The 13,001-nt window shown below is 44.1% G+C and overlaps 1 protein-coding gene and 1 long non-coding RNA gene across 3 annotated transcripts; one reads left to right on the top strand and one right to left on the bottom strand.

Annotated features, from left to right (window-relative positions):
* Positions 1-2,103: 2,103 nt before the first annotated feature.
* LOC124682362 (sodium channel modifier 1-like) lies at positions 2,104-6,455 on the bottom strand. Of its 2 annotated transcripts, none has more exons than XM_047217056.1 (3): positions 6,176-6,455; positions 2,806-3,341; positions 2,104-2,499 (listed from the first exon to the last, which is right to left on the bottom strand). In XM_047217056.1, the coding sequence occupies exons 1-3, from the start codon at positions 6,380-6,382 to the stop codon at positions 2,367-2,369; spliced, it is 876 nt and encodes a 291-aa protein (XP_047073012.1). In that variant the 5' UTR covers positions 6,383-6,455; the 3' UTR covers positions 2,104-2,366. The 2 variants fall into 2 exon arrangements, with proteins under 2 accessions (XP_047073012.1, XP_047073020.1); XM_047217064.1 differs by having other exon boundaries at positions 2,826-3,341; positions 6,176-6,451.
* A 2,519-nt stretch (positions 6,456-8,974) lies between these two features.
* On the top strand, positions 8,975-10,179 carry LOC124682353. Its single transcript, XR_006996264.1, has 3 exons — positions 8,975-9,036; positions 9,269-9,321; positions 10,069-10,179. It is a non-coding gene; the product is annotated as an uncharacterized LOC124682353 (long non-coding RNA).
* The last annotated feature ends 2,822 nt before the right edge of the window (positions 10,180-13,001 follow it).

The raw sequence follows: 13,001 nt of genomic DNA, 5'->3' as shown, positions 1-13,001 counted from the left end.
ATGTGCAGACCACGCTTAGCATATACTATGAGGCCTGCATTACAATATCCCATCTAGCAATTAGGAAAATGCTATAGAACATGGAGCTGTAACCTACTCTTGAAACAACTAACGTGGTATACTGGCAGACAAGAATGGATGAAATGAATAAAAAATAAACTGTTTTAGTTTATCTTAGATTCCTATGGGAATTTGCAAATATCTGGTATTTTCGCCCATTAAATTCTATTTTTTTAGTTTATAACATTGAACAGTTTATCCACAGGAATTATACATGGAACGACCCCAGGAAGGCCCGGATTCAAGGACACAAGCAGCAAATTGCTTGTCTCATGACCTTTGTATGCACTTGAAAGGAAGCATGTCTTCAGAGCTATTCCATATTAAGTTCAACCTAAAAAGACTTGCAAGTTGAAAACCATAAAGGCTGGCCCAAAACATGGTTTACATTATGTTCAGTCGTAATACAACACAGCTAATAATATGTAAACATACACGTACTAGCTCTATCTCTCTGTTTGTTAACATTATCTCTCTGTTTGTATACAGCTATTCTGAAGGATAAGTAAGGGTATTATGAGTTGTGATTGGTGGTAATGACCAAACTTAATAACTTGTATGTGCTGTTCATCGACTTCTTTGAAAGAACAGCGTTCACACCAGGAAATAGATTTGAGATCTTTAGCCTAGCTGTCAAGTACAGGAAAAATAAGTACATTGGAGATTACTTAATTGATTAACTTTATCGTTAACATCACACTTATTCATGCTTTGGTAGATGAAGTTGATTGCTTAGTCAGGTTTTATAAATCTAATTGTTTTGCAAGTAGCATGCACGTCAAATATTTGGTTTACTTCTCTTTCTTGACGATGTGGATTACGATGAAAATTCAATGATAGTGTTTGCAAGTAGCAGGCTGCCTAAATTAAACAGTAAGCACAACTGTTCGGCATAAGAGCGCAAGGGCGCGAACTCGCTGATCACCCTTGCCTTGCGCGGCCTATGGGTCGAGAGGAACGCACGCATCTTCGAGAACAAGCACAACGCCGCGCCGATCATCATCAACCTCATCGTCGACGAGTGGCATGGCTGGCTAGCTAGTAGACGTGGGCTACGGGGAGGAATAGACTAGCATGCTAGGTAGGGAGGTTGGCTGATCCTGCTTCCAAAACAGTCAAACGTGGATCCTTTGTAACTCAAACTATCTTTCTCACTTAATACAATGACGCGCAGATCTCCTACGGGTTCTCGAAAAAAAAAAAACTGTTCGGCATAGACTTCTTATTACAAGCTCCAAAACAATAAAAACGGATAAAGATGATACATTCAGTAGTATCTTTAAATAGGCTGACAGCAGATACATGGACATCTTTGAATTTAAATATTTTCCTGATCTATATTAACACCAAAGAAGTACACATACCCACACAACTATCTGAAAACGGACAGAGAACCCCCTCAAGTCTAAAATGGTGTACAAATGTACATAATCCCCACAAGTTTTTAAAACCGGACAAATGACCCCTGGAGATATGCAAGGTGGTTTTGAGAGCAGTTTTACTATTGACAAGAAATAAAATTGTTGACTTGTGCTACCACCTCACCATGGACCCACGTGTTGGTGTAGTGAGCTTTTTTTCTCCTGTCTTTCTTTCTTCTAGCAATCCAGATCCGTTGCCGACCAACGGACCCACCATGGCTTCCCGCCTCCAAGCAGCAGATGCAGATCCTCTACCAAGAGGTCCTTGTCCAGCCTTGCATGGAGGAATAAGCTAGGAGCAGGAACATAGGCAGGACTCGTGGTGAGACCTTCCCAGACAACGAGGTGGACGCTGCTAGGAGGTGGACGTCGGCATCAGAACGACAAACAGGGCATCCAAACGACTCCATCGGGCATGGCCTGAGCCCTGATGGGCACACCATGCATGCATAGTGAGAGAAGTGGTTTTGAACTGGTGCAAACCTGCTCGTCACGTGTGCAAAACGACCAGCCAAAACAGCTTATGATGGGTTAGGGGGTCATCTGTCTAGTTTTAGAAATATGTGGGGATTATGTACTCCATTTTAGACTTGAGGGGGTTCTCTGTCCTTTTTTCCGATAGTTGTGTGGGGGACATATATATTTCTTTCTACTAACACCGTAGTAGACACTTTGTTTCTCGAGTACCATTGTACATTTTTGGTCCTTCGAACAAAACAATCATCCAGTTCAGTGAGCCCACAACATATACAGCTTTTTTTTGTATCACGCCAATAATGATGAGAAAGGAGAGTATAACAGCAATGGCACACCTTAACTTGAATCAGGTATTATATCTGTTAGACATGATCTAGGAAATCATGCTGGTCGACGCCAAGATGTGTGTCAGTCTTGGGTTTGATTGGCTTTCATCTGGAATTTAAACGACAATTTGGTGTTTCTAAAGCATCCAGAATGTCTTCCTGTATGCTTAGCCGAGGAAGATGTTAGGATCATCTTCGTCCGAGTCAAATTCAACCTGTAAACCAGCAAGGGATGTTTAATATATATATGGTGTGTAGAATACACTGGTACAAGTTTGGATCATATAGAGCAGGGAAGAATATATATTCTACCTGGACTCTGGTAGAACAAATCATGTACAGTATTATATCTATTGATACCACTTTAACTGTCAGCCACAACAGTGTGATGACTGATGTACACTGGCTGACAATGTGATGCACACTACGAGGCTTCAGCCTCAAGTGTAAACAGGCTTAACAACATACAGAAGCAAAAGAATCAGTCTTATATATACTGTTAGCTTAACGAAAGACAGTACCAGGCCAAGGAAATACTCACATCTTCATCTTTGTACCATTTTCCATGGCAGTCCCGTTTCCATCCTGAAGCGGTGAACCTGAGTTCTTGCTCCTGGCGTTTTTTAATATCTACTTCCCACTCTGAAAGCACCTTCCTTGGTGTTTCATTGTCTGTAAACGGCCCTCCTTCAATATTTTTAGATTCAACAGACGCGGTATTTTCAGCACATTCTTCCAATGGAACACCAGAATGAGCAACCTGGGAATAACGGTACAAAGCATTTCCCGTCCTCTTCAAGTCATGAGATTCCTTGGTGGCACTGAAGTTGTTGAATCTGGTTGACTGTGCTTCCAAAATAGCCCTTCGAGTCTGCTCAATTAATGGCTTTTCTTTCATATCACCAGCCCTAACACTAGGATGTTGATTACTGCTGTACTTTGAAACGGAAGGTACTGAAGAAAGGGCCAATCTCTTGCTTATCTCTTGCTGCCTTGATAATTCTTTCTCCCTTAGCCTAGATTCTGCTGCAATGTGACGTGAACCTTTGATGTGCATCTGTTCATTTAAAACGCAATGAAAATCAAATAACATGTGGTAACAATTTAAATCGTTCGACCAGATGAACCAAAAAACAAAAGGTTCATACTGCTCCTAGGTTTCTCATCGTAGAATATACTTTCTAAGGGAAACTAAAAAAAGAGGAAATCCAAGGACCAACTTGTCATTCTATTCCTTTGGATATGGGAAAAGAGAAGTTCTGCAGGAATTCATTTGGATATGGGAAAAGATTCACTCCTTTCAACTTGATCTGACTCATCCTGACAGTTTATCTTGGCACTGGAATGCAAATGGGGAGTTCCCTGTCAAACCTGTCTATAGCTTGGAGTTTGTGGGGATGTGCTGTATTAGACCTCGATCGGTTACAAGCGATTGAATCCCAGCATGGATATGATCCAGACACGGCTTGCGTTAATCCAGAGCTGTCACCCAATCCTTGCTAATCCCCTTCCGTCGATCCCATCTATAATCCTTGTCTTCCGGAGCATATTCGTTTATGCCTCTTCTGTGCATGGTTAAAAATGGCAGGGGAGATGAAGGGAGCAGGACCAATCTGTGCCTCACGTCATGGAAATTATTCCACAGGTAGTGTGGGGATTATTTCTTTCCATACCGAGTTGTGCAAGATTGACGGGATTGGTCGGGCAAATTATACCGTCCGGGAGTAAACGAAGACCATGATTTTGTTCGGTGGAAAAGGTACATTGCTGGGCTGGGCATCCAGGAGTGGGCCACAATCCATATATCAATCCATAGCTCGCATGGATTAAACGAATAAGGCCTTATATGGAATACCTTCGCTCCCCTCAAATCACGCTTCTTTGCTTGGATGGCGATCCAAGGGAAAGCTAAAACTGCAGACAACCGCCAAGAAGGGATGGCATTTCTGCTCCACTTGCCAATTGTGCTTCAGCCGACCTGAAACTGCACCTCACATGCTGGCCTCCTGCCCTTTCACTATTGGAGTTGGAAGCAGATGTTGATGCATGCGGAGCTCCAACCTGAGATGGCGCCGACGTTGCAACTACATCCCTGTCTGATTGGTGCACTTCCAACTCCAAACGCTTCCCGTGCCAAGTCCACAAGCATTGGAACACTCTTGTCATCCTCATATGGTGGTCACTGTGGAAGGAACGTAACGCGTGCATTTTCAACAGCCGCTTTTGTTCAGTGCGGCAGATTTATCGTCAGATTATTGATGAGCCACTCTGTGGGCTCGGGCGCAAGGACTAACTCGAACACCGAAGACCCAGGCTGAGTGGATCGTTACCTCTGTTACGTCCTGTGTATGTTCAGATAGTTAGCTCTAGTTACCCTTTTCTTTTTGTGCTGCTTTTTTTTTTAACTTTTCTCTTCGTTTTGCGTTACGCTAAAAGCTCCTTCAGTTTTTGTTCATCCTATCTTAATATATGAAAAGCAATGCTGTTGTGTTTCTAAAAGAAAAATTCAATTCCTTTCATTGAAAAATAAGCCAGAATTGGGCTCACAAGGTACTTAAATTTCTTAGACCAACAACACCCATTGCACCTACGACTCACATAGCATGAAATTCCACAGATGCTTCATAAAAAAGATTTTGCAAGGTCCATGCAGGCTGGGTTTATCTTAGACGCAAAGACGTGATAATACCTGTGGCGCATGAAATTTAGTGCGACAGAATATAGCCGCATAGCTCGACAAAATAACAAGTGGTGGTTAGTGGGTTCAGCCGACAGAATAGAGCCGCATAGCACGACAGAATTGTGGCATGGCACAGCCAATTAATCGATTTATCGATCGACTATTTACCCAGCACTAAAAAAACTAAAATATACTGTGTGAAAACAACATTGGAGTATTGGACACAAGTACTACCTTGAGACTTGAGCCCTTGCCTTTGAATTAACAAAAATGGCAAAAATTGAGCTAATGTATAGTTCGACAAGACTACAGGCCGATAAATCGGCTGACACACCGATAAACTGAACTAAGATACCCGATAAGTGGTGAAACCCGAGCTATATCGACCGAAAAAACCGTCCGTCATACCAATATATCGGCCTCAGGCGATAAATTCGGCCAATATGCTGTAATCTTATCACTTACCCCACGATTCACGACAAATCGGCATATTGGCCCATTTTTTTTAACACTTACACATAATGCTTTGATATCAGATGACATCACACCTTGCCCAAACTCAAACTATTTATATTTTAGACATAAATCTCTATACGTTTAAGTCATTGTGAAGCATTGACAACACAACACTTGAATTCTAGCACGCACTGCCACTGAAAATACCTTTACATCAGTTTTATCTACACCGAAGAGGTCACTTGTAGTGCTGTAGTGGCGTACAGGCCACTGAAGTCCAAAATTGATCTTTCGGAATTTATTTTCCAATTTTACAAATTGTAACAACAATGGAAAGGGCCTTAGAGAAGTGGAATGTTTGACAACATTTTTTTTAGGTTTTCTTGTAGGCTGGCCCACCCATGGTTATTCTTCAAGCTCCGCCACTGAAACTTTACATCAGTTTTATCTACACCGAAGAGGTCACTCGTAGTGCCACAGTGGCGTACGGCCACTGAAGTCCAAAATCAATCTGAATTCTGAACTCTTTTCTAAACAGGAGTATGTGTGACACATATCGTGACGCGATCACCCGAATGGCCAAATACCAGCTTATGCTAACGGAAGACATATGAGCACGCACGAGGCAATTGTGACTAACGCATGACGCATCGGTTACAGACACACGAAACCATGAAGCATGGATCATCTACAATCTAAACAAAATCAACAACGACGGATTAGGGAGAATAATTCCGAGGGACCTACTGGCTTACCGAGAGCATGAGAGAGGAGTCGAGGACGGGGCGGTGGGGGCAGACGAGGCAGGCGAACTTGCCGCTTGAGAGCCTCTTGAAGGAACCAGATGCAGACGGAGAGGAAGATGAGGGGGAGGTGGCCGCGGCAGGGAGCATGAGGTCGTCCAGGCGGCGCTTGCGCTGCTGAGATTCACGCGCCCAGCTATCGCCGCCGAATACGCTCATGCCGGCTTTCTTGCTGTCGTCCCCGCCACCGGGAAGAGAGGGGGTGTTCGCCGCCGGGGAACGATGGTCGATGGGAGCGGATTTCTGTACCAACAACGGGCTTTTCCAAGCCACTGGGCCACTGGCTATGATGGTATACTGAACTCAGTTCACATATGGGCTGGAATTGGTCTATTCTCAATTCTCATATAGCGGGTTTTTTCTCCCTAAAAAAAACATGTTTTTGAATCCGGTCAGGGTAACTTTAAGATCTAAAAGTGTAATTACCTTAAAGTAAGTGTAGCAGCTTTATCTAGATATCGATGTGTCTAGATATTAAAATGTATCTAGGTACATCTATAATTAGATGAAGTTGCCACACTTATTTGAAGGATGTACTTTCTAATTTTCTAGATTCTTCCTATAAATGTTGAAACACTACCCGGCCAACCAAGCTATCCAAAGGGGGAAAATCCATCTGGTCCGTTCGTTTCACCCAGCACAGTAATTTTGGTTCTCACTTTTACCTACAGCCGTCCGATTCAGTGAATCTTTTCTCACCCACCGCTGCTCGTTGAGGGTGTATGACGTCTGGGCCTGGATTCGTGCGGGGCCGGCTGCGAGAGGCATTAGTTACTGCTCACTCGCGTCGCCTTCGTTTTTCTGTGGGGTGAAAACCTAGATCGGTGAATCCACATCCTCTCCCATCCTCCAATCATTCGTCTCCTTCCTCCTTCCAAATATCTCCCGTTCTTGCTGCTCCGAGTCGAGCGCATCCCGGTGAATGGTGGCGGCGCAGAGGGTGAGCGGCGGGCGAGAGGAGGCGCCGAGGAGGAATAGGCCGGCGGCGCGGGCGGCGAAGGGAACGACGTGACGGTGGAGTTGCCGGCGCCGATGGGGCATGCCGCGTCAAGGACCCCGAGCAAGCTGCGGCGGCCGGCGGAAGGCAGCGCGTCGAGCGACGGGAGCGGCCCGGACGAGGACGCGGGGAGCGTCCACCGGAGCGAGGGCAGGAGCCCATCACGGAGGATCAGGTCTTGGGGCAGCAGCGTCGGGTAAAGAAGAGGAAGCAACCGGGTGGCTCCACGGCCATGGAGGCGAGGATGTGGTTGAGTGGGATCCTTGGGTTGCGGAGATGGAGGAGGTGAGGCCGAGCTGGTCATATGTTGTTTCAGTGTACGGGCTGAATTGGTTCAGGTTTGGTTCTCCCTCCTCTCTCTGTATTTTCCTCTCCGTCTCTCTACTCTCACTCTCCTTTCCCCCCTCTTTCTCATGGACGAGGGCGGGGTGGCAGGGAATGGAGGAGCATAGGGTGCGAGCCGAGGGAGTGCCCGTAGTAGCTATCACCGTCCTCAGCTCCACACTACCCGGATGCCCCTTGATGCCGCTGAACGAGAGAAGGGGTGTGAACCGATGAGGTCTGTCAGTATATTTTTTGACAACGTGATCTGTCGATATATAGTTGTTGTATCTCGCTTGATTCTTGGCAACCCCTACATTCACCTAACTAAACGATTCCTACTACATGTGCATTCTGTGTTGGTGAATAATATTTAATTCAATAAACAGTAGTTGTGGAAGTAGTATCAAGTGCCATTATTAGTCACAAAGTGGTGGGAGCTTATCCTCTAATTTTGTTTTTCCAGGTGAGAATAATCTAAAAAGGAACCATAGCTGATTGATGTCTTTTTGATGGCGTTCTCTACATGTTGCTTGAGTTACTACTTCATAAATTGTTGCCCGGTAGTCTTTTTTCACAATTTATCCTTTGAATTCCACTTCCATATGTATTTTCTTTCCAAATAATCATATTTGAGATTACTATACATTACACCCTTGATTTTGAAGCCTGAATGAGTTTTTTCAGCAAATCTGACAATTCTTTACTAATATATGAGGTTTTAAGCTTTTTACTCGAGTTGCTTTTCCTGTGAGCTAAATGGCCAATGCGGCAATAGATATGTATGGGCAAATGCTAAAGATAAAATGTTCTTGTGCAGCGCCTATATATCAGTCGTGGTTATCTACGCAGTTATCTTTCCATTGACATAATTAAGCTATATGTGCACTAGATTAAATAACATATGTACCAATATTCTTCTGTGGAGAAGCTAGGCTCCAGAATTTTAGCATTGTTCAGTTTCATGCATAATCAGCTTTGGTTCTTGTATACAATGATTTAGGATTTAGGCTTTCAACATTGTTCAGTTCCATGCATAAATTCAGGTTTGGGGATTTTTTATATAGCAAGCCCATGTATTCATTTGTCATTTCAGCCTCAACTTTTAGAGTATTATGTACTAAATACCAAGTAAATCACATGATCTTGCCTGCCAATTTAAATGTTAAAATTACTTGCTGGTCGTGCTTCTCTGCTCGTCTCAAGAGGTATGTTTCTTCGCATGAACAAGACATTATATGATTCAGTTATAGGGTTTTCTTGACAAGGTTTACACCCTTCTGGTGCTCCAGATTAATCATCTGGCATTCCTGCTATATACAATGTTCTTCATATTGCGTAAGGGTTTACTTTCTTTAATAGTGTTTTTCTTACATATCTGTAATTAACCTATATGTTGTGCCATCTTGTGTTCTATTTGCAGTTTCCTTTCTGATTTCCCCTTGGGGTGCAGAGAGAGCTTCCAGGCCGAGCCCCGCGGTCTGGTAGGTAGAAGGTGAGACATTTCAATCCTATTTCTTTGCCTCTTGCATCCTCCATCACACACTATGTAGCCAAGTACAACAACTTGGGTGCTGGTAAACATTTACTAACTGTCACTAAGAGCTTTGTCCTTATAATTTTGTCTTGCATTACCAAATTGCATGAAGTGATCTCTAACTTGTTATCTACTTCACCTACCTATCTTTCGTTTGATGAAGCTTTGCTATTCTCCTATTCTCTTGCAGGCAAAGCAATATCTCGTCTATCTTTGTTTACCTTGGCACTGGGTTGACATATGGTAAGGCTTGCTCTCCAAATGGCTTATGTTTCTATACACATGGAAACAAATAAGTGGTATGAATCATGTCTGACCAAGAATAGTAGATGATATGAAGTGACGAGCTAGGCCTTGCTTGGTTCTCTTTGGCCAGGGTTTGTTGACGAAAGTAGACAAATAGCAATCTTGATGAAACACTACATTTTTCAGTACCGATCATTATACATACAAAGTATAAATGAACTATTGAGGTTCATCACTTGTATAGTTTAAGCGTGCAATCCTCAGCCTTTTTTAGGTAACTATGTATAGAGATCAAATCACAATAGTTCCTAGATGTATCCAAATGAGTGCTCAGATGATAGAAACCACACCGAAGTGAATCCTGGAAACTTCGTGTTTTCTTAGGTTTGATGGTCTTTCAGTATACATGTTTATGTGAAAATCATGAAGGTACAGAAAGTTATTGTTTTTGAACTAATTTAACACCAAGGATGAAATTTGAAAGATCAAAATCAAATTGTCCTTTGTAATATGAGAAATATGGCGCCATCATAATTTTCGTTCCCTATGGGCAAAATATTTGGATGTATGTAACTCATAGCAAATTACAGTTGTTATTTTATCTGCAGGTGGTTATAGTTTTTCTTGCACTTGAGTTCAGACCAGCTGGAATTATTCTTACTTGCAAAGTTTAGGACATGGCTCTCCATTTACTCCATTTCAATGTAGCAGTCTCTTTATCATATCTATTTTCGTTTGATGCAGTGTGGTTTCAGCTTAAAGCCAATACAATACAAGTGAGATAGCTAACCGTACCAATCAGTTGTGCGGACACGTGAAATGTCTTATGTCATTGGTGGATCTCCCATGGGTTGGATTTTTGTGTGGCCTGAAGGAAAAGAAGAATAGCTGTCACTTCAAGCTACAAAGTCAAATATCACTCACTCAGCCACTCAGGTGACTTAGAGATTCTTAGCTCTATAAGCATTATTGCTCCTCATGATTGTTTGCAGTATATGTTACACCAATGTTATTTTCTCCCTTTTTAGCTGAATGATTACTAACTGTTTGGACAGAATAATTGTCCATGTGAGAGAAATAACATGTTGATATCATCCTGAAATAATATAAGCGGGAGGGGACGAGGTTGGTAGCCATAAGTCATTGGCTCGTAATTTGCCTATATTTATTATACTAGCTCTAAAGTGTAAGATGTCTCCTGCTCTATACGGTTAATTTGTGGGCATATCGTTGCTACTGTCTCCTAATTGGGTGATGAGCATATGGTGTAGATTTTTGTGAGCACGTGTTTGTGATCAGACTACCATGGTATCTAGCTTCATTTCTATCATGATACTGAATTTCTTGGTGCTTCAGTGTGTTATCTGGTGATTTATCTGGCCAGGGATAAATATGTAATGGAGGATATATTATTGTTTTAGTCACCACTTTTTCTTGTGCTACTAGGCACAAATTTCTCACATTAGCAGATCTGTTTGTGTGCATCTTTTCTTTTTATACACACACCGTTCTTTTTTTATTGATATAATTTATAAACAAGTTCTAAATATGTCCTCACTTTCTTAGCTCTGTGGGGTGTGTTTCCTTTTGCTGTGAGGTGGGCTTGCTGTCCTGCTTTGCACATCTTGGTTCATATCACAGAGAGTAATTTGTATGTTTGCTCCGCTCTTGTGATTCTGCAGGTGTTTAACGGTCTTCTCAGCAGAAGTGGTAAAACATAAGCTTTATCTTTTCCAGTTCGAATTATCCCTAAATCTGACAACTCACTTATTTAGACGTTCTGGGTGTTAAATAACATGTTTCAGCATCATTATTAATTGCTAAGGTAAGCTAAATTTATGACAGCATTTTCTTACATGTTTACAAGAGTCTCAGCAGTATTACTATTATATTCTCACATTTGCCTTACCCCAAATTAGGCTATCACTTTTAAACTTTTCTCACCAGAACTATCCCTTGGTAACAGGATGGCTTTACAGCACTAGACGTATTGGCTGTTGAGTGGCTCCAATCAGGGCTAATACACTCTGGCCAGTAGGAAGTTTAATGTCGGTGTGATGTACCTCAGCCAGTTCATTGAGCAAAGTGGTTGGAAGCTCCCAAAATGTATGAGCCTAAATCTTGTTCTTGAATTATTGCTTCTCTTATGTTTAACTAATGAATATTCTCTTGCACATTAATTACTTTGTGAAGTGGAATATTCTAAACTAGACCTTTTGCTGCATAATAATCCATCCTAGAGAGAATCAACATGTACTAATTGATCAGATTCCTATGGCGCGTTCTTTGTGGGCCATTGCTAAATTTATATTGAAAATATATATGATATTAAGAGTTCTTAACATATTGTCATATTAGGATGCGAGGCACGCTTCGGGAGAGCACACGGTGAAGGCGGCGGCGCGTCTCCTCGAGAAGGTCGTCCACAACCGGCTCCGGCGGCAGCGGGCGAGCCGGGCATCCGGTCGAGAAGGGAGGAGTACCGCTGCGCCGGCGTGTGGCAAGATCGAGGAGGAGCTTGAGGAGGACGTCCATGGAGGGTCCGTCGCGGCGGGGCGAGCACGAGTTCGAGGAGGCGCGGTTGGCGGAATCCCTTGCGCATCTGGCGGAACCGGTCGGAGAAGGAGTGGCCAGCCCGAGCGATGGAGGTGCCTTCAGCAGTCACCACGTCTTGGGCGGCCGATTCGAGTGGTGGCGTCGGTGGCGGCGGGTGCAGGTGAGGCGGGCGCCACCGGAGACGGGCTGGCGCGGGGCGAATCCGCGGCGGCGGCGACTGGAGGCCCTGGGCGCGGCCGGAGATTAGCCGGCGCGGGGCGGATCCGCGGCGGCAACGGCCGGAGATTCCCACAGACGGCGCCAATTGACGAGGCGGTTCCTCGGCAATGCCCACCATGAGGGGCTTGGGTTTTAGAGAAAGGCGACGATGGAAGTTCCGGGAGCGAGGCGGTACACGACGTACCCAGGTTCACGTCCCCACGGTGGAGGATCGCTACGTCCTGCTAGCAATCCACTATATGAATATATATGTATGTAGGGGCCGCCATAGGCGGAGTTGTTGGATCTAGTCTAGTTCTAATCCGCGGGTTGCGGTGTCTCAGGCGTGTTGCCTCTAAAATTATGTTTCGATTGTGCGTGTCCCTAAGGGGTGCCCCTGCCCGGCTTTATATATCAGCCAAGCTAGGGTTTACAAGAGTCCTAGTAGGATTCATATTGGAGTCTTCTTTCCTTGTAGTCCAAGTTGAGGCGCGTGCAGGTCCAGCTTGTCGAGTCCTCGTGCTGGTCCACCTTCATAGTTTGCACCGGGTATGGCAATGTCGAGTATCCGAAGGGTTATGCCCACGTCAGTAGCCCCCGAGTGTCTGGCCGAAGTGAAGCTTCGGGCAGGGACTAAAGTTGTCTTCGCCGAATGACTTGATCATCTGTTGAATCTTGTGCTTGATGTAGAGTCGAAGTCGCTTTCTTTCGGGTGCGCGAAGCGCTCCCGATGGGAGTAGCCCCCGAGTCTATGGGCGGGTGCTTGCAGCCACGCATAGACTCAAGTTGTACTACTCGAAGATCTTGATTGTTGATGCCGATGTCTTCAACTTTATTCTTTGTTGGCGAAGTTGCCATATTTTTTATCGGGTGCGCGACAAGCGCTCCCGATGGGAGTAGTGTGGTGACCCGGCATACCACCG

Source organism: Lolium rigidum, chromosome 1 (genome assembly GCF_022539505.1).
Source record: "Lolium rigidum isolate FL_2022 chromosome 1, APGP_CSIRO_Lrig_0.1, whole genome shotgun sequence".
Classification (NCBI taxonomy): Eukaryota; Viridiplantae; Streptophyta; class Magnoliopsida; order Poales; family Poaceae; genus Lolium; species Lolium rigidum.
Note: the sequence above shows the minus strand (reverse complement) of the source record. Positions and strands in the feature narration are given on the sequence as shown.